Below are 27320 nucleotides of genomic sequence, written 5' to 3'. Positions count from 1 at the left end.
ATGCTGTATGCAGTAGCGAGCGGAAGAAATGTGACTGACTTATTAACAGACCAATGGATGAAGAGGACTGGATCTAAGCCCCTATGAGTAAGTGTGTGTGTGTGTGTAGTAAAGTCTTATTAACATGTCTTGGCAAATGCCAGATCTAAAATTGATGCCTGGTCGTCACGTGCAGTGGACACTACTACTCAACGGGGTGGCTGGGCGCAGGATATAAAAATAAAATAAACACTTTTTCCATCAGGAGAGACTGTTCCATCTCTCCTTTGTCCTTCTCTTTTCCCCGACTCCTAGAAGCACACAGGCTCCCCTAAGCCAATTGCGATGGTGCTGTCACCAGCATGACAACAGCATCTTGATTGTTCTGCGCAGGCTGGTTCGGCGCTCCTACAGGGAGCAGGAGCCTGTGCACGTTCTCCTCCGGGCTGTGCAATACAGCCAGGTGGAGAAATGCTAAGTGCACGTGACCATTTGGCTGGCCCAACATGGCCGGCCAAACAGTCCTGCGCATTTATGGTGCACTCCACTCCTCGCCCAGCCCCTCCATAACCTGGCTCCTGAAGGGAAAAATATAAAATTAGAATAATGTTGCATTATTATCATTTTATTTTTCCTTTTTCTTCACTGCACAAAGCGGTGGGGTGACGTTGTTCTGCCTAAGCAGAGGCGCCACCACTGGTTACGTTTCTACACGGATACAGTGAATCTGATTAATTTCAGTATATTCTACATTCTCATGCATTCAACTGATTGAAATAAGACCAGTTTTAAATAATAAGTGAATACGCTTTATATCAATTAACTTTTTCTAAGCATTATAAATTTGGCCACAGATGGTACCCTGTTTAAATGGCTCATGAGATGGACGGCTGGAATAGCTTTTTCTGGGTTCGCAGTCCTATCAGTGGATCACAGCAGATGTCAATTGCGAGCATTAACTCAATGAGCCTAAGCCTACATTTATATCTGTTTTTTTTTTTCCTGCGCTTGGTTTGATTACATGTTCCCTGTCCTAGTAATGAAATGATTGTAGTCTAAGGCCCATTATATAGTTGGTTCCTGGCAATATTTGCATCTAGTGGCTCCCAAACTTTTTTTTTGGACACATTTTTAAATGTACGGACTGCTGCAAAGTGTTAACATAACCGTTGCCTTTGGAATTACATAAGACACGTTTTATGAGAAATTTGGGGTACCTCACTTGCCAAATAGTCCAACATCTGCTGCATAATTTATATATTTCAACACAAAAATTAAATGTTCTATCCCAAACACCTCAAAGTATTAATAGTTGTACCAAGTGTGCCACACCACACGGATGCTATGCAAAACATTGCCAAGTCAAACATTTTAAATGGTGACAGTTGGTGTTTCTGGTTTTCTCCACTGGTAAAGTGTTAACTCCATTTGGTGGCTGGGGGCAGGGCCGGCTTTAGGACTGGTAGCGCCCTGTGCGACAGTTTTTTGTGGCACCCCCCCACCGCATTACCTCTTCCTCTGTTTCCCTCACTGCCACCCGGCAAATGTGCCCCTCATCTCTCAATCGCTCCCTTTTTACATACATTCTAATGCCACATTAGCATCATTTTTTTTATGCTAAAGTGGCGTTATAAGGCCAAAAGCGCTGTGCCATATTTACAAAGTAGCGCAATGCATGCATTGCACCACTTTGTATTCCTTTGCGCAACATTATGCCTGCGCGAGGCATAATGTATGCAAAGTTGGCATTCCCCCGTTAAAGGGGGGGAGGGAGAAAGAGCAAAAAATGGTGCAAAGAAATCGGCATTAAAAGGAGGCATCTGGTGGTTACAATAGGCCTCTGGGTGGTTTGCAGGATTAGCATCCAAATTTTCACACTAATCCTGCAAAGCGCCAGACTAGCATAAAAAATTCTGACACTAGTCCCTGAACTACCACCATGTTACGCCGTGTTTTAAATACAGCGCACACATGGTGTTAGGGAGCGCTAAGGGGCGCAAGAAGAGTGGTGCAGCGCCACTTTTTTCAAATATGCCCCATATGGGCATATTTAAGAGCCCCTAGTGCCATTCGAGCGCCACATTAATGTAATTATTTTTTAAGCTAATGTAGTGTTAGAATGCCAAAAACGCAGGGCCAATGCATGCATTGCGCCACTTTGTAACACATTGCGTTACATTATGCCTGCGCCAGGGATAATGTATGTAAAGGGGGCATCCCCCGTTAGGGGGGGGGGCAAAGAAGTGACGCAAAGAAATCTGTCATATTTTCTTTGTCATTTTTGTTCCGGCACTTTTAGCGCCTGCTCAGAGCAGGCATTAAAAGGAAGCTTCCATTGGTTACAATGGGCCACTGGGTGCTTTTGCAAGATTAGCGTCAACATTTGTGATGCTGATCCTGCAAAGCGCCAGACTAGCATATAAAATTCTGAAGCTAGTCCTCTAACTACCACCATGGTGCGCCGTATTTTAAATGTCGTACACATGGTGGTGTTGGGGGGGGCGCTAAGGAGTTCAAGAAAAGTGGTGGAGCACTGAATGCAGCACCAGTTTTTTTCCAAATATGCCCCACAGGGCAGTGCTTAATTTCTGAATAAGGTGCCGGTGCCCAAAGCCCTCCTCTTAAACACGCCGCAGGTGCAATTAAATGTGTGAACACATAACACAGATGCAACATAATCCTGAAGCCATCTTGGGCCTCTTTAATCCATTTACAGGCACTCCCTGCCCCTTCAGCTCACTCTTGCAGATTTCTGTTTTCTTTTCCTCCGTCTTTCCTATGTCTTTTTCTCGCAATAAATGCTTGAGGCAGAAAAATAAGTGCAGGCCCTCTAAAATAAGTGCTGGTGCTCCACACTGGAAACAACAAGCACAAATTAAGCACTGTCATAGGGGCATATTTAAGAGCCCCTAGTGCCATTCTAATGCCACATTGTCATTTTTTTAACACTAATATGGCATTAGAAGGCCAAAAACGCTGTGCCTTAAAGGCGCAATGCATGCATTGCGCCACTTTGTAACCCTTTACGCTATATTATGCCTGCGCCAGGCATAATGTATGCAAAGGGGGCATCCCCCTGTTGGTGGGGGGGGGGGGGGGGCAAATAAAATGCTGCAAAGAAATCCATCAGATTTCTTTGCGTCATTTTGTTCTGGCACTTTTAACGCCTGCTCAGAGCAGGCATTCAAAGGAGGCTTCCATTGGTTACACTGGTCCTCTGGGTGCTTTGCAAGATTAGCATCAACATTTTTGCCGCTAATCCTGCAAAATGTGGACTAGAGTAAAAAATTGACACTAGTCCCCTAACTACCACCATGGTGCATCATATTTTAAATATAATGTATTCATGGTGGTGTTGGGGGGTGCCAAGGGGTGCAGGAAACGTGGCGCTGCACTGTATGCAGCGCCACTTTTCTTAAATATGCCCCATAGTTCTGTTTTTTGCAGCAGGCATATAAACCCTCAATGCTAATTTAGGTTGAGCCAAAGCTGCCACTAGGCAAAATTCCCATCTCTCTATAGCAGGAACATTCATCACAAGAGGTATCTTGATATTTTAATTGTTTCTTGAAGGCTAAACGCACAAGGAACTTTTCAGCAAGTGCTTTTAAATCGCATGTTTCGTAAGTAATTGCTAAACACAGCGCCCCCCCTGAGGTCGGCGCCCGGTGCGGTCGCACCACCCAAAAGCCGGCCCTGGCTGGGGGAAAGACTTGTCTGAAGCAGATCAACCTCAATTAAATAAATATAATTCAAACAGGGTGACTAAAATTGTCCTATTGGACATGACTAAATGTTGGTTATTCCTGCAAACTCATGTTTACTCACAACGATTTACCTGTTGTGTTTACAATACTGTTAAGTAAAGTTCATTATTTCATGAGGACACCTAAAGTTAAAGAATTCGAAACATTCAGTCCTTTTAGTTCGAGCACAGAAGTGCTTTTCAATTTGTAAGTATTCTGTGGGCTTTTTACCACGCCTATCGTTTTCACTTGTTTTTGGGCTTGCCTTTAAAAAAATCCCTTGATGTCATTGATTTTGCTTTACGTTTGTCCCTTCTTGTGGCGGTTTTGTTAGTTTTGCAGTCTGACCCTGTTGCATGGATTATTGCACTATTGCCGACATACTTCAGTGTGGATACATTATTTTTTTCCTTTTCTCTCCCCTTCATGCTCCATGGTGCTCAGTGCAGAACCGCAAGAACTTCATTGGTGGTATGGAAGTGCTGGTCACATCGTTCACACTCTTACCTAACCAGTCATTTCCTTTGGCTCTCCCCTTCACGCTCCATAGCTTTCATAAACACTTGCAATTGATAAATGCGTTATGTAAAAAAAACACAAAAAACCTCAAAGATGCCCTCCTGACACAGCGGGAGAGCCGATACTAGAATATTCATTGCACTCAGGAAACTCGCCCCATAATGCTTAGTAGGCCATTACTTCTAGAAAACATTTTTGCTCAGAACTCTGCCTGTGGCGGTCCTAGGACAGTGGGACTACCACCAAAATGTTCATGACAACATGCTCTTTCTGTCTACATCATCTCTGGGTCTCCAAACTAGGTTAGTGGAGACCCCAAAATAACCCCTCCCACCTTTGCATCTTTTTAAGCTCTCTCATGGCTGGAACTTTTGTTTTACAGCAGGTAGTGGTTTGTATTTTAAGGGACTTGGTTGTGATGTTATTGCAGTAGGCCTGTTAGCTTAGAAAATGTGTAAGACACTACGCCTTCCAAGGGGCGAAGTACATGGTTACACTGCATTATTTTCTGCCATTTTCCTTTCATGTGGTTATGCCCTCTAGGGGCTAAGGATATGGTTACATGACCATGTTTCTTACAAATACTGTTTTCATTGTGGTGTCCTCTAGGGGCTTTCTAAGCATTAGTCAACATATCAATATAGTACAATATTTGCAGCACGGAAACTAGCCCCATATTGCTTTGCAGGGCATTACTTTTACAAAACACTTTTGCTCATACCTCAGACTGTGGTGGCCCTAAGACAATGGGACCACCTTCAAAACATTCACCATGACGTGTTCTTTCGGTCTACATCCACTCTAGGTCCCCACACTAGGTTAGTGGGGACCCCAAAATAACCCCTCCACCATTCAGTGTCTTTAAATTCTTTCATTGCTGGAACTTTTGTTTTGCAGCTGGCAGTAAGTTTGTTTTAAGGGCCTTGTTTATTATATAATTGCAGTAGGCCTGCTAGCTTTCAAACTGTGTAATGCACTATGCCCTCTAGGGGCTACATATATGGTTACACTGCATTACTTTCTGCCATTCCCTTCATGTGGTTATGCCCTCTAGGGGTGAACTATAGGGTTACATGACTGTGTTTCTTATAAGGGCTATTTTATTGTCATGTCCTCTAGGGGCTGTTCTGAGTGTTAGTCTATGTAATTCAATAGTCTCAGGCATGAAAACTTGCCCCATAATGCTTTGCAGGGCATTACTTCTACAGAACACTTTTGGTCATAACACAGCCTGTGATGGTCCTAGAACAATGGGGCCACCTTCAAAACATTGACCACAATGTGCTCTTTCTGTCTACATCACCTCTGGGTCCCCACACTAGGTGAGTGGGGACCCCGAAATAACCCTCCCACCATTCAGTGTTTTTAAGTGTTCTCATGGTTTTAACTTTTGTTTTACACCTGGGAGTAGTTTGTGTTTTAAATGCCTCATTTGTAATTTCATTGCAGTAGGCTTGCTAGCCCTAAAAGTGTGCTATACCCTATAAGGCCTAAATATATGGTTACACTGCATTATTTTCTGATACTTTCTTTTCAAGTGGTTATGTCCTCCAGGGGCTAACTATATGGTTACATGACCATGTTTCTTTCAAATGCTATTTTCATTGTGATGTCCTCTAGGGGCTGTTCTGAGCATTAGTCTAATGCCAAAAGTTTATTTCTGAGGAAGGTTTTTAATTGGGTTTACATGAGAATTGTATGTTTTATTACTCTTTATTGTAATTATGACCATGATTCAGGCCAACTTAACATCCTTATTACACTGACTGTTGAACACTCTTCATATGTTTGGGTGACCCTCCTAGTTTTTCTCTTGATAATCCTCCATGGCTGGCTTGTCTTTTTGGGGAATTGTTAGCCAACCAGCAACTCTCATGGTGGGGTGGTCAAAGTGGTATTCTATTGGAATTCACCTAGCAGATTTCAATTAGGGTGCTTTAGTTACATGCAGGGCCACTGGAATTGTCTGGAAAAGACAAAATTATGAGGCAGGGCTGACCAATATATGTGGCAAGTAAAGTCCTGTTATGAATTTACAACGTCAAAAGCTAACTCAAGTAAATGCGAGACCTATTGCATTGCAAATACTTGTTTAAGGTGGACTGTCATGAACCTCAAAGGGCCTCTTAGTAAGATACAGAATAAATATGTAGAATGCAATATTGATCTTTTAGAGATCCTGCCAGCACAACCACTTGAAAAGAGCTCCTGCATTCTGTGTCCAGTTATGTGACATTATCCATGTGTCTGCAGGTACATTTCACCATAATTCCTTTTGATCTAACTTACCGAAGTTCAAAGGAAGTTTAACCTAATTTCCATCTGAAATGTAAAACAATGGAGTAGTATTAGGGCAAAAAACATATTTGGGTAACCAACAATTGTACAGCATCAAAGATGTTCTAAAAAGGAACTGGAGACCGAGGCTAACTAATGTTCATCACTGAATGGAAATACCATGGAGGAACATTATGGTCCCACTGGAAGGATTCCAAAAACTTGCCCTGAAGTAAAGCAATAGATGAGAAGCAACGTGAGGGTGAATTGAATTGGTTAATAAGTTAGGATGTGAATAGATGGAGCAGAGTCGGAGAAAATGGACTTTCTTTTTGAGGAGGAAATGTGAGTCTGTAAAAGGAAAAAATAATGCACAGAAATGGGAGTAGCAGGAGGATAGCTGAGAAACAAAAAGGAGGATAGAGTAATTTTACATAAGCTGACTAGATCATGCTGATGAGTAAATGAGTGTGTACTTAATTGACTCGAAGTTATGAGGGAAGGAGTATTGTACAAGTTGCTAGGTTGGTTGGCAATTGTGATCAATAGGCAATAGGGTGATTTTTTTTTTTTTTATTGGTTTTGGAGGGCAGTGAGTTGTCATCTAAATGGGTCTAATGATTCAAGAGTGAAAATAGTTAATACAAAATAATATAATGTAGTTCCTATGTTGGGGTATTGGTTCGGTCATGTGTTGCGCTATTTGTTTCATACCACTAACATTTTTCTGTCATGCATGACTGTAGCTGCTCTTGATTGCATGAATGATCTTGGTCATCTGGTGTTATGATTTTCTGGTGGCGGGTGTCGACATTGGATAATTGCTGCATCTCACACTTGAGTGATTCAGCATTATTAGTTGCCTTTACTTATGTTGGAGAGAAACACGTTGCTAACTTATGTTGGTGGTTTTGATGAGGTGGGAGTGTGATGCTGGTGTTCTAGTGTCTTAATGGCTGTTTGGTTTTGTGATATAGCTGGTTGATTTAAATGGTACCGTGCGCTGGATGCATTTAATGGTGTTGAAGACCGACATGGTCATCTGAGCACAGGTAGCTGTTGACCAAATGAAGGATTTTAGGTGCAAAAAGACTGATTCAAGTGCGGCCTGACCGATGTTGCTACCACAAAATGCAAGTGACAAATACAAGCATTTTTTTTTCTTTAGAAAGTATTGTGCTTTCAGGGTCCCTCTCTGGCTCAACTACTAAGTTTTGAAATACCCAGCCAACAGAGATGCATCTCTGTCTTCTCGAATAAACACAATCAGAAGACCCGCTTTCAAGATTACCAGAAACATGTAAATGATCTGCTGATGGTGCTACAGCTCTTTCTAAATTGTTTAACACTGATTTTTATTTTTGCTGCATTTGTTTAGTTGTATCATATTTTGCCATGAGGTGTGCTGAATCCTGCACTATAAAAACTGGTAAGCCACTGTAGCAAAGTTCAATCAGAATCACACAGTGCAGGTCAACAGTCTGCCTCTGAGTTCTCAATTCTACAGCCTAGATTTGCGCAAAGAACAATGTCTGATTTTCGTGAAGCACACTTTATAAATGTTAGATAATTTGCATTAAAATGTATCTGGCATGGAGCTGCCACCGTCGCCCTTTCCATCTCAATCTATAGTTGTGGAGGTCCTTTGTATCTGATGTAAATGTTTGTGGATTGATGAAATGTGGTTGCTGGACATCCACAGAGCTGGCCCAGTGGAGGTTGGTGCTCTGCTTGCAAGAGAACTTGGGGATCGGACTGACCTCATTACTTGAATGTAGATGTGGGTGCGCCGAAAGTCTCTAGCAGTATTCCTGGCTCAAGGTACTCTTCGGCCCTCAAACCCACAAAAAGACAAACTTTTTTGTGACTTCTGCCACTCACACTCTATACTTATGCGCCAAGAACTAATGAACGATTATTAATTATGTAAAAGAGAGAAGATACCCATGTAGTGGCTGGATTGCACAGTCTGAACCAGAAAACCTAACATCAAACACAGCTTCTTTACTTGACCAAATTGTGTGATCTAGGCAAGTATTTTATTTCACTTTGCCGCCTTCGTTATTGCATATGAGTCTACATGACTTCATGTCTTGTGTTTGATTTAATAGACTATACTGTTGCTCCATTGATAACCATCTAGGCACATAGGGTGCACATGACCGCTGGCTTGCCACTTGGCTCACTAATGGTATTATTCTTCATTGGGGGTGATAGGGGAAGGGCATGAGTTTTTAGGTTCATGTTTAAAAACTATAGCTTTTAATAAATACCTGCCAACGCAGTGATATAATCTGACACTAAGGTGAAAAATGCCCTCATGTTAGAAAATCCACTTTTTAGAGTGAAGAGACATTATTATATTTGTACTTTGTTTGTTGCACAATTTACATGCCAAACATTTTCATGGCTTTGCTTCTAAACGGGCTGTTAAAAGCGGGCCAGATCCTTGGCTCGACTTTGATCTGCTCTTCTTTGATCTGCTCTTCTGATTAACTTGTTGTCATCGATTTCTGGGTGAAAGTGATTTGGGTGTCTTCCTACTTGACATGAGCTAGGCATGGATGCTACGTGTGCAGTCTTTTTTTGTTTTTTTGTTACTGACTCTACCCTTGGCGTGTTGTCATCCTGCCCTTGGATGACGGCTTCTCTGGTTCTCGAGGGTTTTCCCATGCCCCTTTGTAGTGCTTATGTGCTCACACTTCCTTATTCCAAATGAGACAAATAACACTCAACTGGTTCTTGGCCCGTCCGGTTTTGTAAGTTTCCAGGAACGCAGTGTCTTCGAAGAACTTTTCACCCACTCACATACTGGAACTCTGCACTACACATTTTCAATGATTAACCTCGGCCTAGGCTTCTAGTATATTTAGAACACTTCTGAATTCATTTATACCCAAAAAGGGCATTTCATTCTCTTTTTAGCCCATCCATCTGTCCAGTACCTCGTTTGCAAGTATCCTGTTTTTTTTACCATCTATCTAGTTAAACACGTTTGCTTTTGGTACTGCAAGCGATGTGGAATTCACGACACCCAGTAATTACCAGGTGCGACAAGAGTCTCCCGGATACGTTTGGCAGGGCCAACCTGCCAAAATGTAAAAAGCCGGAAAGGATCGGTAAATGGAGGGTCTGACAGATTTGATGCGATTGAGGTGTTTATTGGACCGGATACTTTCTGAACCCAGCAGGTTTTATTGTGTGCGCCTCCCCTGAGGCCTTGGTGTCTCCTAAATCTTAATTTTCGCGGTTCTTACCTTCTGATTGGCACCTGTCTGAGTTTTTGCTGCCAGCATGAGCGGTTGATCTTGGGCAGGGGAGCCTTTGTAGAGTGCACTGTGCGCCTCTGCGGCCTCGCCACACTAGCCCTGTTCACTCCACAGGTCTGAGGAAGTCACGGCAGTCAGAACTGCCGGTGTCCGCGTCAAACCCCGGCCTTTATGAGGCAAAGCAATCCTGCTCTTTTAGCGTTTGTGTGTGGATGGAGGACAGGTTTAGAAATGTTTCAACAGCTGTTTTGCCTGTCAAGATTGGATTTATTTCTCGGTGACAATCAGTGAGTAGTTCGGATCAAGCCCGTTCGCTCCTGATCCCCCCCCCCAGGGCTGCTGTGGTCTCTCGGCCTTACATGGTTGTTTAGTGACCTATTTCCATTTTTTCCCTCCTGGTGCCTGAAAGAATGGTATAGTGTATGCAATTATATTGCACCCAAAGCGGCAGTGTCTAGGAGCATCTACACTCAGGAGTTGCGGGATGTTTAGAGCAAACGTTAGGGGAGCTACGTGGATTTTGGGGCGAGCCTCCTTATTGAGGGAGTGGAGGACATGGGGAAGGCAGGTTTGTATTGTGGGGGTCTAGCAGTTCTCTATTGAAGAGGGCTGTGGAAGGGTGTTGGCGGGGGAGCAGTTGTAAGAGGTGTTGGGATGAGTCTCTAGGAGGGTTGCGTTGGACTTGTAGCTATGAGAGGGATCTACAGAAGCTACAACTGACATTTTTGGCAGTGGAGCTTTTAGAAGATGTGTTGGGTGTGGACTTGTAGGATTAATGTGATTCAGGGGTGCCACTGGGGGGGTTATGCTGGCCAGGGGCTAGTGTTGTGTACGAAGGGAGGGCTGGGTTGGCAGGAGTTGGTGCTGAGGGAGAGTTTGAGTAAGAGGTGTTGGTACATTGGCAGGGATTTGTTCAGAGGGTTGATTATGGGGTGGTTGATGCAGGAGAAATGTGGAGGGATGTTTGTGTGGACTCTGATGAATTCTACTTGAGAGGAGCTATGGCAATGAGGCCTCGGAAGTGGAACTCTGAGACAGATGTTGACAGTGGGGCTAGGCTTGTCTTGAAATGGGCTACTGGAGATTTGTGTTGGTAGAGGTGCTGTGTGAGGTTTTTGTTGGAGGGCACCATGGTATAACTGGAAACTATTGGAAGATTGTCGTGGGCACGGTAGGCTTTTATAGTTTAAGTTATATAGTCAAAAACCAGGATAAAATATATCTACTTAAAAGCATGGGGAGTTTATTTTTTAATTGAGCGTTTAATGTATTCATTCAGATTCAAAGGGAAATGACTTTTCTGTGCTGGAAAGGAGTAGAGGAGTGCAAGGTCAGTGGTTTAGTGTATTTTGTCAAGTGTGTTCAGGTGGATTCCACGCTTACCACCTATACAAGCTACGTCAGTGGATGTTTTACGGATCATTCACCATCCTAATGACGGAGTGTTCCTTCACGGTTTGCCAGGGGTAGCAGGAGGGACCTGCCACCCTTTGACCCATAATGACTTGGCAGGATTGAGCCCACTCCATCTTCAGCTGTCCTAATCTTACTAGTCACTTGAGAATGACAAGGAGTGGGAACCATAGAGAATGTGGGGTACTTGAAGTCCTGTTTACTTTTAGGGCTGTTGGCGAAATCTATTAACAAAAAAAGCTTAAAACTCGCTTAGAGCCCCCTTAAACCAATATTTACCATTGGTTGCTTCCACCTTCCTGCGCCACTGTACAACATGGTTTAAATGAAAGTAAAAAAGCACCATGGCGCAGTCCACGCTGGCCGAGTAATAGCACCTTCCTTCCTTGACCTTAGGCCGTGTTGCAGAGCAGCTATGCAACAGGTCTTAAAAAATAAAGATGATAGCTCTAGCAATAGGTGAAACCTATTGGTTTTGCTAATGCTAATTTGTTCTGTTGCTGCTTCCATTGTGCCAGGGACCTTAGGTAGCAAAGACACCTAGTGATAGCAAAGGGCACACTGGGCCGCATACATGGCAACATTCTAAATCTATAAAGTGGAAGATTTTGGAGGGGGGGCGGACAGGGAATGTATTTTCCACACTGATCTATTGAAACGGAGGCAAATTTAGAAGAGAGAATGCTAAGATAGGAGCATTTTTGGCTTCAAAGATCTGGACTGTCCCACTGTGGGATCTGCATGCCAGGGAAAGCCCTTGCCTCTTGCTTTGCACATAGTGCAGGGACCCTTACATTCAGTTGTTGTTTCAAAGCCCAATGAACAGTGGCATGAGGCGGCTGGAAGTCATTACGTCTCCCTCCACAGCTTGGTTCGTGAGAATACAGAGTTTTAATCAACAGCCTATTTATGTCTGCACTGCCCGCAGGAACATTCCTAGTTAATTGTTTAATGTGATTGTGTTCGTCTCACCACAAAACCCACAGCAACATTTTTGCTTAAAGCATTTCTAAGAGCAGCACGTTGGGTGATGGCCTATTTTAGTTCGAGAGTACCCAGGCTATCCTGTAACATACAAAGCAATAAGCACTGACAACGCCAATAGGTGTGACATTAATGTGCGACACGCACAAAAGCACGCAGCGCCCTCTGCATTCAGATTGACCAGCCTCGCCCTGCATCCCACTTGCACACCATTCATGCTGCACTTACAAATTGCCTGCCCTACACTCAGCACTGACACCTTTGAGCTACCATTGACTCTGTACTTACCCTGTGGTCACACACAACCTACTTGCATTCTTCTACTGCACTCACTGCTCACCCTTCACCTTGGCTCTCGCACCCTGCACTCATACACTGCTCACCCACCTCACCATGCACCCACACCACCACTTGCACTGACCGCTTGCCCTCCACTCACCCTCAAAACTCACACTCCTTTCACCCTACCGGAGGCATAACAAAGGCCCCTGCAGCCCATGCGGTGCAGTGGGGGCCCTCAGCACAGTACTGTGCACGGATGGCAAGCCCCTGACTGGGTCAAGGTACTTTGCAGGGAGGCCCCGTCAAGTTTCGTTACGCCAGTGCACCCTGCCCTCACATATCACTCACCTTGCCAACAGTTCTCACCCTCTACTCACACTGCTTTCAAACTGCACTCTTGCACACTGTCCACACAACGCTCACCCTGCACTTACCCACCATCTGCTTACTCTCACACGCACCGCTTACTCACACACTCACCACTTACTCTGCACTCAGGCCAGTCACCCTGCCCACTCAGTCATCACTTACCTTGCACCCACACTCGCCCTTCACACTCACACATTGCTCATCCTGCACGACATCGTTCACTCTGCATTCAGACACGTTTTTTTCCACACATTGGTATCTGATTACCTACACATTCTTAACCTGTGCTCCGCGGACCCATATAACCTCTAACCAATATTTTTTGTCACTTGTAACAATTTTGAGCAAACTGTATAAAGATGGTTCCTCCTACCAGGACAGTCGTTTCAACAAGTAACAATAATGTATTTGATATATGTATTTTTAAAACATACCTCTAATAATCACAAGCATTTTAAAAACCTTAAGTCACAAGCTGATTGCTAGCTCTGGACGGAACAGGTCTGAATACACATCCAAACATGCTCAGGCATGAACTAGAAATATGGTTAGGGTTAGAAATTCTGATTTGCTTTTACTGTTTTTTTTTTTTTTTTTTTTTTTCTTTAAATTTCATTTACTTTATTTTTTTAGACGATCATACACACCTGTACACTTAAATCCTATTTAATGAGAAAGGCAGAGCTTTAATAACTAATTAGGGAAAACACGTCTGTAAGTTACCTTCTATCTGCGTAAACCTCCAGTGGGCTAATTCGCATTAGTCCGCTGACAGTTGGTATACCAGTACTTGGCCTTAAGAAGGTGTGAGGACTTCTCCAAGGGCATGGACAATGGCCTGGGTGTTGGGAGGGATTTTTCTTCCCCTGACAGGAAGACCGTTAGGGTGGACTCAGGAACTTTATTAACTTATAAACCTGCATGTCCTTTCACAAGTAAATAGGTGAGACCTGAAGAAGGCAACACTTTGCCCCTCTCGCCCAAAGTCAGGCTAGCACCAAACGCAGTAAAAGACGAGCCACAAAACCAGTTTTGAGTACCCACAGAGGAAAGGATTGCTCATTTCCCAGGCTGCACTTCTGGATGGGCACACTGGCTCGTCACAAGGGAGTAAGGGTTTTCCCCTCTTTGATTTTGGGAGTGAGGGCACTGCGGGATTGTTTGCAGTAGGACAAACAGGACATGCATAAAGGGGGCAAGGTTGGCCCTAGGAACATTTAATCCATGTGTTAAGGAGGAGACTGGTGTCACCCCGCCCGCTAGCGCCAACCATAAATGTGCCATCCAAAGGCACCCTCCTCAAAATCCTTTCTGGATAGGAAGACAACTGGTCCTGTTATCTGTGACGTGAGAGGAGCCCTGAAGGACCAGACCCTGCACCCTCTTGTACCCAGGTCAAAGTGGACTCCATAGGTCAGTTGGCTTACCTCCTGTGTAGCTACCGGTCCACACAAGCTCCAAGACGTTTTCCTGAAGTGACCGTATCAGGTGGCACTGGACTAGACCTTGTTAGTGGCAGCTGCTGCAATGAGTTATGCCCCTACGTGCGGTCCTTGAGACTTAGAAGTGACGTAGAGGAGCTGCTCCAGAAAGCTGAACTGTTGGTACCTTTGGATTTTCAGACGTTCAAGACCTTTGGAGTTGTGAAGTAGATCTTTCGGCAAAGAAGTTGGACTTCAATGCACCTTTCTATGGTACAGCTTCAGGCCTGCCCTGCTGGAGGATTTTGAACTCTAAGATTAAGGCAGAAGGCAAAATCTTTGATTGGGACACACCAGTTTGTTGTATTCGATGCGTGCTCCATCAAGGTTGCCCTTAACTCACACCTAGGTCCCAGTCTACTTCTTTCTTCGACTGTCATTGCCACTTAATGCCTTTGGGTGCTATTTTTATTAAAACTTTGAAAATGTAATTTTCTGGTTCCCCTCATTGGATTTTTGTTGCCTTGGTGTCACTTTATCATAAATTTGACTCTATTTGTGTTTCAGTTTGAGATTTTTATTGTTTGTCGTTTTGATTTTATTACAGTTTGACACTGCTTAAATACTTTATTCATTGCCTTAAGTTAAGCCTGTCTGCTCTGCCATAGCTACTAGGGCTCAGGTTAATTTAGTGACTTGACTTTAGTGTTCACATTGACAGGTTAGTTCTATTTTATTAAAATGGGTGACCGCCTTCTCCAAATAATAATCCCCTTTCTTACAACATGCCACCTGGCACATCTGCTGTCGCCTTACCAAAATTAAGTGTTTTGAGGCAGAGAGTTAGCCAGCTCCTTCCCCTTCACAGTGAACAGTGTTCCCCTGCCAGTGCAAAATCTGTTTTTCATTCCTGCCTATGAAGAGCGCCTCCCTGTGAAATGCCCATTACTCATACAACTGAGCCTGCCTAATCTCTTCTCAGAAGGGAGATTTGGATAAGAGCCCAAGACTTTAGACCACTAGAGCCAGAAGAATGCTCTCACTGGACTTTGGGAGCATCCTGACACTAAAAGGTTGCAGTCTACTGATTGAATTCCAAAGGAGGATCACTCCTAATTGCACTGAAGCCACGAGGTCTTACACTCAATATGCGCAAGAGGTGCAAAAAAGTGTGGGTTGAGAGGCAACTCATCACGCGACAAGCGGGAGCCTGCATCAACCCTGACGTGCCCTTTAGTTGTCTGTACTTCCCTTCTTTGATTCCCCTGGTGTTAGCTGTGACCATCTGGTTTTTGACCAATGGCCTTGTTCCCCATCAGCTGAGAGGATGATGCTCTGACTCATGAACCAATGGAATCAACCTAGTTGCCACGGGTATGTGGCTCTTGCTGGTTCAAGCACCTGTTTAGATCCCCTTTTGCCTAGGCCAGTTCCCATTGTGGGTTCCTCTGCCAGCTGAAAATTTGATATTGACTAGCAGTTTCACAAACCAACCCAATAACCCTGGACAGTTTCTAAAGAGACACATGGCGTTGAGTGGCACTCTAGAAGGCCACTGTTCGACAACCTAGGGCTCGATTTAGGTTTATTGCCTATGAGGATCGTAATAAGCCTGCCGGTATTCCCTCCACCAAGACCTAAATCAGGCCCATTATCTAGTTGAGTTACAGAACTGTATCCTCCTGGACGTTTGGTTACAAGACATTGAAAAGAATGACCGGAACACTATAGCATTTTGGTGAAGCATATACATGCTTTGGTTCAGGGGAGCTTTGGGTTAAAAACAATTTTATATGGAGTGTTCCATAGTAAAATTCTCCTGATTAATTCACTGCAGTAAACATGCCAGATGAATCCTTAACAGAATAGTTGCATTGTATCTTCCTGACTCACCCCCTTTAATTCTCTTCTAGAACCAAACACTTCTGATCTAACCCAAGCAGTGTTGGACTGGTATGCGCAGTCTGGCACTGGCAGATGGGCCAGTGTGAGTGAGTCCGTAGGCTGGCTTATTCGGCAACGCCTGACTTCCCAAAAAGCCAGTCCAAAACTGAACCCAAGTTGCTCCAAATATCAACCTCCCTTCCCCTCAGCCCATTAATAGAACATTGACCTTAAAGGCCAAAGTTAACCGTTAGAATTTTGGAATTCTAGCGTAAGGGAGGTATAGACAATTGTTGGGTTGTAACATGGACCTAGAATATGGTAAGACATCTCGTTTTTCTTTGTGAAGATCTGTATTAAAGTTAGAATAATTTACATACCTGCAATAAAAAGCTTTCTCCTTTTAAAGTAAAGAACTGTCCAAGCATTTCATTTATTAACTCTTATCCATTGTGTTAGTTTCTAGGCTCACGCCTCCTCCTTGAGCAAGCTTTGACTGTTCGACCCTGCTATCTTGCTATTGTGTATTTTGTCAGTTTGAGTACAGTAGTTTTGTGGTCAGAGGACCCCAGTAGTAACAGTAACCCTAACACTTACTGCCCAGTCGTTAGTGGCCCTGAAACCTCAAAGGTTTCAGTCATTCTTTTCTAAACCTTGAACAACTCATTTTGTTTTCAGCTGTTGCATTGACTTAAGTGTTGGTGCTGCATTGGTACTCCACTTATACAAGTGTCATTTATTTCAACTAATAACATCTAATATTTAAAATACACAATGCATAAGTCATTTTTTTTACCTTATCTGGCATCAAGTGTATCTATCTGTGGACAGAGTCTTAGGCAAAAAAATGTCTGAGATATAGGGATTAATTGTTTGTCATAACCCTGTCAAAATTCACTTCTGTTTTAAGTAGGAAAAAAAAAACTGGATCTCTCGTATACGGAAAGAGTCCAGCAATCTGATTTAGGATTGGTTGTGTTAAACGACACTTTTTGGATGAACTACCTCTGTCTCTAATTGTTTGTACCACTTCTGTCTATTTAGGCTTTCATCCAAGAAATTCTCCAGAAGTTGAAGGGTCTACACAAACAGAACTCCCTGAAGAACAACGGCATTGAAGAGCATAAAGAAATGGAACCTCTCAGCGAGGCCAAAGAACACGCATGAGCAGCGAGGTGTGCAAAGGGAGAAGCAGCACACAGATTCTACTTTCTTTTTGTACAATTATAAGAGTCTAGAATGTTCAAAAACAGGAGTGGGAGCAAGACCTAAGCCAGAGAAGACTTGGAAGCACAATCTGAGAGCAAGAAAAGATAGAAAAAGACGGCCCCTCTTACTTACTCTTGATCATTGGTATACAATTTACTTGCTCTGAAGCAGATATATTTTCCCTTGAACTAATGTAACCTACAACATTTGCTCCTCTAGGTGCTTTACATATGTTGTAACTGAGCATCTGTAACAAAGTGCTTCAGTAACTCTCCAGCATTTCTCCTAAAACTCTCTTGCTGAGACAAAGCGTGATCACTGATACTAGGAGTTTTGAGGATGGAAAGCCACAATCTTCGTTAAAACACCATGGCCTATTCAAGTATCTAGTAGGGGTTGCAGTCTGCGTCACTTCACCTGAATCTTTTCGGTGTTGGGGGCCAAGAGTACAATGGAGATGAAGGGTGGTCTGTGTGAAAAGAACCCAAATAGTAGAATTGAAGTATCTGGTGAACCAAAGACAACCCACTTTTTGGCACCCCTTTAGTTTTAGATTCACTGAGATTGGCACTTAGGCGTGTTTGTGCTAAGTCGTGCATCTTAATCCATTTTCATTTGTTTCATAACATTTTCAATATCTGTTATACGCTCTACTGTATTTAAAATTAATACTTTAACATTTCATAGGGTGTGTCATTAAGGAAACCCTCTGTAAATATTGAAATTTATTTAGTACACTTGAATTTAACTTGCTTTTTAGGAAATTACCAGAGTGTTGGACATTGAAACTCCAGAGGCTGACACTCCTTTAATATTCAGCATTTATCAGTTTTGGCATTCTAGTGTGAACGATGTTTGTCAAGTAAGCATTATAAATGTTTTGAACGAGCTGCTTGACACTTACTCAAAAGCAGCACTAGTATAAATCCACAGCCTTGCTCACTCTGTCTTCCACTGAGCTGGCCCTCCTTCCCACAACTATTCACTTCCCACTATTACTGCAACAAACAAAATCCCAAGCTTTTTCCAAAGGATATTCCCTTGTTTAATGTATATTTGATATACTTGCAGTCCACTGTAGCTAATGATTGATATTGTGATCTTTTGCTGCCTGTGCTTCCCCTTTTTAGCTTCCCATGCGTCACCTTTTTTTGTCAAAATTAGAATTTTTTAAAAACTTTAATGGTTAGATAAATACCAAAGTTGGTTACCTTCAGCAGCACTTGACTTGTACACCACAAGTCACTGGGGTGGAACATAAGGCAGAGAAGTAAAATAATTTTCTTGATCTTTTAAGTAAAAACATTTTATTTGTCTACATAATTTATCATTAAATCTTAATTTCATAATTTATGGGGAAACAGGTCTGTTAATACTGCCCTGTGTTATGAAGACCAATGTCCTGCCTCTTTTACAGATGGAATTTTGGATTCAAAAGGACAGTGTAAGATTGCGAATCTGATGCAACTAAGGAAATGTTTAAATTGGGTAAATACCAAATTTGCTTTGTGTGTTGGCCATACTCGTGCTTTGTATGGTGAAGCAAGGTCTAGACACTAGTGTGTGCTCTGTAGGGCAAGTTTATAATGTTACTTTCTCTTGTACAAAGTGAAATCTTTACCCTGCCTGTTTTAGACATTAGAGCACCTTATTTAAACACATGAATGTTGGATTTTTTTTTAAAGCCTTACACATTTTCTTGCCACTTCTGTTGTACTTTTACCAAGTTTTAGTTAAGTAATAAAGTTTTATTTTTGTCTTTTTAAACTGTTTGGATTGTGTTAATATTCTCCCAACAAGGAGGCCTTGGTAAAGGGGAACTGCATATGAGCCTTTTTAAAGGGCCTTCTTACTTACACTTGCAACTTGTTTGGGGTGTATTTTATTGACAAAGTTCTACTGAAAAAATTCTAAAGACAATTTTCTACCATGCTGTTAAGAGGTCTCTTTGTGTGATATTGTTCTTGGACCATGAGTCAAGCTTTTGGGTTGGTGTATTAGCTTTGCCACTACCCAAAAGCGTGAAGTTCACTACTCGGTTTGCAACATAGTGCTTCCTATGCATACTAGCTTAGGAGGACTGATTAGAGGTATGCCCTCTTTGAACTGATGTACATTTTTTTGTTGGTGTAGAGAAATATGAGTAAATATAGTCCCTATTTTAATACTGACTTAAAGATTCAACTGAGAATCTTTCCTTTGAAACATGCCATCTCAGCATGGCTCTAAAGATCCACATTCTATGGCAAGTGCACACAGTTTACCCCTAAGCTCCATACTCGCTTCTTGATGAAAGAATTTGTCATCTAAATGCCTTCAAACTACTGTAGTCCTTCAGCAATGAGAAGTCAAATTCATTATGGATAAATGTGTCTAGTGGAGTGCAAAACTGCCTTACAAATCAGAGCCCCTCCTCCCCACTCCCAAAGGCCTAGACTGGTCTTTAGGATTCCTTTATGATGTTAGCTTTAGGGTTATTGCCAATCAATGGACATTTTTTTTATAAAGGGGATGACAAAACACTAATTGGTCCTCTCTTACTCTTACACAACCACGCTCAAGACATGCAAAATACACTAGATATGCATGGTGGATGCCTGCATTTTGTTTCACTTTGAACAAAGAAGCGCCAGGGCGTGGATGTAGTGTTGGTTAGCATGGTATCTAATAGAATTTACTATGAAAGCCTAACTTATTCACTAGAGCCCTCACATTGAAAAAGTATTGGAGAGAGCACGTTGCCTAAGGAGAAATCTGAACCATTGGCCCCCTGGTATTAATTCAGCTACCAGCAGCTGAAAGTACAGATCGTAGGACTAGGGATGTACTCCTCCCTTGCAAATGTACATTATGCATTTGTAAGGAAACAATCTGTTTAAGAACAGTGTTTATTCAACATGATCATCCGTCTTAAATTCAGGTAAAGATCTGTCAAGGATTGTGAATGACTTATTCTCGGAAGATCTTTAGAACTGTCTGAGCATCTACAAAACCGAACTGCTTTTCAGCTGCCTCTCTACTGCATGACCCATGAAACCCAAACAATGCGTAGGACACCCGTCACTTACAAAAGGTCAACAACATTCTGATACACCTGTGATCCAGTACAGAAGGTCAATCTGGGTGGCAACTCTAGACCGCTTCAATTGACAAAGAAGGTGGACAGGACCACCACTCACTGCAGAGAAAAATCTTGCCATTCCTGGAAACCAACCATAAAACTAACTTTTAAGGGCACGGCCAGACAGATTCAAATTCATGGAAACTCACCAAACCAGCTGTGAAAGACTTTGTTGACTCGCAGTGGCGTCCAGGATGAAGCAAGCGTTCAGATGAACAAATGCTTCTCAAAAACTCACCCCGATTTCAGATATGGGATGCATAATGCCGACCCTTGCGAGCTCAAATGCCCAAGCTCGGTAGCGTTGTCCTCCCTTTCTGCAAACTTCAGAAAACAAAAACTATTTCAAACTATTGACTACCCCATAACTGCACAAAAGAAGCAAACACAAACCGAATGAAGTATATGCCACTGGTTAGGTATTGTTTTTCACGTGTGTGCGTGTGTTATATAGAGCTTTAAATACATGTTAGCACATGTGATTGTTCTCCAAACATCAGTTTGCCAATTCATTTTTACCTTGCATTTACCATGCTACTGTTAGACGCTCAGAGTCTTTCACCCCTTTCTCCTGATAATCAAATAACCATGAATGTCCATGACATTGGGATTCTAATCATCATTTTGCTACTGATGGTCACAATGAAGTAAAAAATAATCACAACTTTAGGGTGGGACGTCACTGTGTCATTGCCAATATGCAAGTGAAAGCCACGATTTTCTTAAGAACATCCAAAGTTTTTAAGGACGGGCCATTTTTATGCCATGAATAGAATGATGTCAAGAATAGATACTGTGTTGAGGGTGGGCTATTGTTCCAGAAATATGTAAAGTATGGAAAATAATTCTCATTTTATATTAAGGATGGATCGCCAGTGCCATGGATACAGAATATTGCCAGGAATTCTTCAACTACACATACATACATTTTTACCTATTAACATGCTCGGTCATTTGCACATACACAAACATGCACAAGTACACACGATTCTTCTCTTTTCCTGCTCTCCTGGTTTACCTGCAGGAGGTCTTTCAGCACTGTGGTGACTCCCATTAAGAGTAGGAAAAGCAGGTCAACGGGGTAAACAAAAGGTGTCATGATTAACTGTTTCCACTTGTACTAACGAGGTCTCTTCCGGCTTCGTCAATAAGCAGTGCAGGGAGGGATCTTAAGAGCTTTGAGCGACTGTATGTGCTAGGAGGTCTTCTTGCTCAAGCAAATTATCGTGTACACTGCATGCAGCAAAAAGGCTGCAGCTCGTTTCCTCGCCAGCAGTGTGCATCTGAAAGTGACAGGGAATCTAGCTTATCTGCATGTCCGTTTCTAGCACTTCCCATTAGGTAAAGATTCCTTCAGTGCAGCTAAATATTTGTGGCAGTCCATCTGGCATGTCCTAATGGATCCATTGACTACTAGCGCCACCACTTTGGAAGCTTACACTGCATGACCATGAAAAGCAAGGGTGAGATGTGCTAGTGGCTATGATACACGGCCATTGAGCATAGAGGGGAACCAGCAACTGTATATGTAACCATGGTCGATATTGTCATTCTGAGAGGTAGGAGCATAACCTCCATCTGCAGGGCTTACTCTGCAAACCTTAGTAGGATATGGAAATGGGAACCCTGCATTCTTATAGTGGTGTGTGTTGCATTTTGGTGGTTGACAGGAAGTTAGAAATGGATGGGAGTCGTGCTGATGTAGGTGGAAGAGGTGCATTGTGTGTTACTTGTTTCTTGTACATTGTGGAATGTGTTGAGGGTACACAGGTCACTGCATGAGTACTAGGGTGATTCCTTCTGTGAGCAGGCAATTGTGTATGTGGCATCTCTGCTCTGGTACAGTGTGTGCTGTTTCTATGGAAGGCCATGGCCGTTTGGACTTCTGCTGAATGGTGGAGCATCAGGCGTTTGAGCCTTCCATGATTCAGAGGGTTCCACCAGGAGACACATGGACCATTTGGTAGGAGCTCGCAAAGCTTGGAAGAACAGTAGCTACTGGGGAGTTTGTTCGGGGAATTAAGTACATCTGGTTCTACCTCAAAGTTGTTAAACTTGAACTCGATACAGGCAACTGTGTGTGGCCAGCCATTCTTTGACGAGCATAAAGGGTGTCTGTGTAGAGATCTTTTTGAAATACCAGAAAACCTCCATTTCCGAATCTAACAGCCACAGGGCAACGATGGCTTAGCTTATGCAGATGTTATAGTTGTCAAGTTACAATAGAAAAATTTAGTCTGCAAGCTTAATAAAACTAAGAGTACAGATAAGTGCTTTCTGACACAAACCACATATCTCGATGCAACGTGTACTCACCTGCCTGACTTTAAAGGCACCACTTTCAGCCAGTGCTCAAGTTACCTTTCAGACCAGTCCAGGCATCACAATGTAGATATGGAAATCACCCTGCCAAAGAAAGCAGGACCAGCTTTATCCATTTTGAAAATTGAGCCTGTTTCCTCAAGTGGTATTTTGGCAACAGTACTTCTAATCCAGCCACTGTTCTCCAAAATAAAGAAGTGATTGGAACACCTATGCTTGGCCACAAAGCCTTGTGTGCAAGCGGCGATGAATTAAATCAGATGACATTCTGTTGCTTAGTCAGATATCGAAGCTCACTGCATACACTGCGTGCTTGCTCGCTTCTGAGAGATATTGCTTACAATAAGGGACTTGCAGCCCACCCATTGCTTAACATTTGTTACGGCAACAGATGTTTTCTACTTCAAAATGTGTTTTCACTAACTAGACATGATCACAATTGCTTTCTATGAGAGAGGTTTTTTTTCTTTTGCCAAATTATTATTATTGTTTTTTTTTTTTTACTCACACATGGGCATATATAACCTGATTTGCCTCAATCACTGGAATGTTGAGCTGAGACCTTACAAGCATTAGCAAAGCCAGTAGGTCTTGCCTTTGAGACTATTGGTTCTGCCATTGTTTTTTTTTCATGCTGTATAGCATGGGCATTGCCAACTTTGCCAATGATTTGTAGCCATGCTGTATAGCAGTGTGGATGCTGTGCAGCATGGTGAAAAATAATTTTAAAAAGACTTTGCATCTAGCCCCAAGGTGCTTTAAAAAAAAAAAAAAAAAAGGCACAGTAGCCCTGACTGCATCAAAGTGCTTCTTAAAATTAGTTTTAGCCACACTAAAAATCATCGGTGCTTTGTACAGCATGTCTTTGAAGCATTTTCAAAGTCAATAGAGCTCCTAATGAAACCTATTGGTTTTGCTAAGGCTTGTTTGCCTATTTCCACTCCACACAGGAAAACCTACTAAGCACATCCGGGTTAGCATTGCTCCCATAGGAACAGTTCTCCCAAAACCTCGATGCCAAAACCTACCTGAATGAAGACACGAGCAATCGCAGCCTAGTTTCACTCCTGTTAGGCCTCCTCTGTTAGATGTACCTCATGTGCTATGACTAAAACTGTTCCCCCGCTTGGATCTCCTTGGATTGACAGGAGACACGTTGCCGCTCGGAAGCACTGCTGAATTGACAAACAAGACTTAACCCAACAACATTGGTTGCCAGTTAATAAGAAACTGGCTAGGCTGACAAAGGAGGTCTGGCTAATCGCATCTGGATAATCAGCAGAAGTTGGGTCCCACTGACTGGCAGGCGCGCATCGAGACGCTGAAGATTTGCTGAATATTCAGTGTTGAGAAAATAACCATTCCCAAAAACAGAACATTTCCTAGGATGAGTGGTCTTTTACAGCTTCCCGAGATAAATGGCCCCACCATTTAAGCAAGAACAAGAAAAAAAAATGCTCGTCGCTTGGGTCTTCCCTCACAGCCCACAGGATGTGCCAACTTCAGGTAGCACCTGAAGGTCTTGAGGCCTCGTTCAGAGAGACACTGACAGCCTGACAATGTCTGGGGTCAGCGGGAGCTTTGCCGCGGACTCCCAGTGGAGGACCACAGTTAGAGTTCCTTGCCTACCTTGCAGGGAACTCGTTATTGAACGGGCATCCGCTTATGTTTGGTAATACTTTGGGGAAAGCTGGATGCTGAGCGAGTCACCATGCCGTTCCAGGCTCTTCGGGTTTGTTTCTGAAAAGCAAAAAAGAAATGTCCTGTACAAATGAAGTTTTCTTCCTGTATGTCAGCAGCTCTTTTGGTCCTTTTAAGGCCGGCCTGCTATTATTTGGATGGGGTTGGCAAGAGTGCTTTGGCTGGAAAAACCACGGGTGAATGTGCCACCCCAAACAAGTGATGTGTACATCTGCCTCTGTAACCCAATCGTTCTGAGACGGACTTGTTTATGTCAAGCTCTTTGGATGACGAAGCCATCTGGGGGCTCCTTTTTCAGAAAACTGGTGGCTCTTCTGCAGGTAACAGTGTTTTTGGCGTGGTGGGAACCTTGTCAGTTTTTTGTGGGGGTTCCCCCTCTGCTGAGCTTGGTGAGACGATGGGAATAATTAAAAAATTGGTAGTGTAGATCAAGGCTGGGTGGGAGGGGTACAGGTCTATGGCCTTTCTAGCTGAAGATATGAGGTTTTGTATGAGTTTTCGCATTTATACAGCTCAGATTCAGGTGGGGGGAGAATGGAATGCTGCATGTTCTCAGGGGTATTTGGAAGCCCTACAAGTCTGGCCTTTTCCTCCAGGCTAACGGGACTCCGCACAAGACACGTAGCACCGAAGATATGTTTTAAGTTTAAAAAAAAAAAAAAAAAAGCATCTGGGCAGGCAGCCACTTATTTCTGGGGCTTGGCTCCAGTTCGTGGAAGACAATATATAGCTGTAAAAATAATTGACTTGCAAAGATACTAATTCCAGGATATTAACATTAAGGTGAGCAGATGTAGAGAGACTAAAACTAACTACACATACTCACCTCGATGTAGTGGATGCAATATGTTTGTTGGTCTATACGAATGACCTTGATGCTGTGGTGTACAATGCGCAAAATCTTCCTTGCATCAGAACGCAATGAAGGAGTAAAGGACTTTGTAGACAGGTTGAAGAGTCAGAGAAATTAACACCAAGTAGTAGAAAAGGGAAAGTTGTCCCTGATGTGTGCTCTTCCTCTGCCACATCACGCTTTTCATTCCTTTGGACCCAAACTCCGAACATGGGTTTAGGACTCCCTTGGTCCTAATCCTCCAATCTGGGTAATCCTGCTAATCCACAGTATATCTGGATGTTGGTGTGCCACGTTAGGAGCCAGGTTCCTACACCGATCAACAGTGCAGGAGGGATAAAAAGCCACGAAGAAAGCCTCGGTGCTGGAACTAAGACTGTCTCTTCCTTTTAAAGTCGGGTGCCTTTTGGGGAACATCGAGATCAGAGGCTCAGTGCCAAAATTAAAGCGTTGCTAAGCAGGAAAAGGGATATTGATGAATTCCTAAATAATTCAGAATCCATCTGAAGCCAGAGAGAAAGAACCAGCAGTGGTAGTTTGAAGCAGAAACAACTCCAGAACCATTGGAGGAAGAGGACGTCCTCTTTGAATAGGAGCAGGGATATATTCGATCAGGTTTTCCTTCAAGACCCAGAGGAGGAGGGATGGCCGGATGTGGAGGCAGGCTCCCCTGAGGATTGAGTGGGTACCTACCCAACTAGATGACATCGGATGACATTGACATGTACAATGAATGTTGCAATAGAAAAGTCTGTGGACCCCCCATTGGGGATAGCTCAATAAGGAACAGACTTCCTGCTTCTTGCTACTACTAACATTGCAATGGAAGAACCAGTTTCTGACCATGCTCCAAAGTGGCTTAGACCAGGGTGGAGAGGCCTTCAGCAGCAGCCTTGTGAGCCGGAGTAAAGTCGTTGATGGGCCTCGTATGTCTGCAACTCGGCAGACACAAGCTCATAGATGTGAAAGGGTGAGTGGTTGAGTGAGTAAATGAAAGGACTGATGGATAGGTGTGTGAGTGAAAGGGTGGATGGGTGAGTGAAAGGTGGATATATGAATGAGTGAACAGATCGATGTAAAAATCGATGTATGATGGATAAGTGAAAGAATGAATAGATCAGTTAAAAGGGGGTTGGGTGGATGAAAGGATGGGATGAGTAAAAGGGATGAACCAATGGATGGGGTATAAGGATGGATGGAGTGAAAGGGTGGATGCATAGATCAAAAGGATGGATGTGTGATTGGATGGGTGAGCGAAAGGGTGGATGGATGAAAGGGTAGCTAGATGAGAGAAAATGAATGAAAGGGAGGGTGGATGGATGATTGGATGGCAGAGTGCAAGGATGGATGAGTGAAAGGGTGGCTGGAGAGATGGGTGAGTGAAAGAATAGATGGATAGGTGTGAAGAGGGAGGCATTGGTTTGGACAGGGATGGATGGAATGGTGAAAGACAATGATAGACGAAAGAATGAATGGGTGACAGAATGTAAAGGTGAAATTATGGATATCAGCAGGTGGGAGGAAGTATGAATGGATAGGTAGATGGATGGAAGTCAAGAGAGCTCTTCTGGATGTACAAGATGTGCCTATGAAAATCCCCATACTAGCCAGCAGCGGGGAAGGCCCCAATTTCAACCATGACATCCAAAGGGCACGTGAGAACGCTGTAGAAAGCTGTACACACACACACACACACACACACACACACACACACACACACACACACACACACACACACACACACACACACACACACACACACACACACACACACACACACACACACACACACACACACACACACACACACACACACACACACACACACACACACACACACACACACACACACACACACACACACACACACACACACACACACACACACACACACACACACACACACACACCCCCCCCCGCCCCCCCCCTACCCCACCCCTACCCCACCCCCCCCCCCCCAAATGGCTCACA

At 43.3% G+C, this 27320-nt stretch overlaps 1 protein-coding gene and 1 long non-coding RNA gene across 2 annotated transcripts in view; one reads left to right on the top strand and one right to left on the bottom strand.

The window, feature by feature from the left end:
• Positions 1-19119, top strand: part of PPP1R14A (protein phosphatase 1 regulatory inhibitor subunit 14A) — a 192381-nt gene extending 173262 nt beyond the window's left edge. Inside the window, exon 4 of the mRNA XM_069207193.1 lies at positions 17188-19119. Coding sequence (XP_069063294.1) covers positions 17188-17310 — 123 coding nt within the window. The 3' untranslated portion in view covers positions 17311-19119. The remainder of the gene's footprint in view (positions 1-17187) is intronic.
• LOC138259443 (uncharacterized) overlaps positions 1-27320 on the bottom strand; it is a 51352-nt gene that overhangs the window by 10944 nt on the left and 13088 nt on the right. Inside the window, exon 3 of the long non-coding RNA XR_011198733.1 lies at positions 20623-20797. This is a non-coding gene — a long non-coding RNA (uncharacterized lncRNA). The remainder of the gene's footprint in view (positions 1-20622; positions 20798-27320) is intronic.

This window comes from Pleurodeles waltl, chromosome 9 (assembly GCF_031143425.1).
Source record: "Pleurodeles waltl isolate 20211129_DDA chromosome 9, aPleWal1.hap1.20221129, whole genome shotgun sequence".
Taxonomy (NCBI): Eukaryota; Metazoa; Chordata; class Amphibia; order Caudata; family Salamandridae; genus Pleurodeles; species Pleurodeles waltl.
The sequence above is the reverse complement of the archived record's forward strand: the minus strand, read 5'-3'. Positions and strand labels throughout refer to the sequence as shown.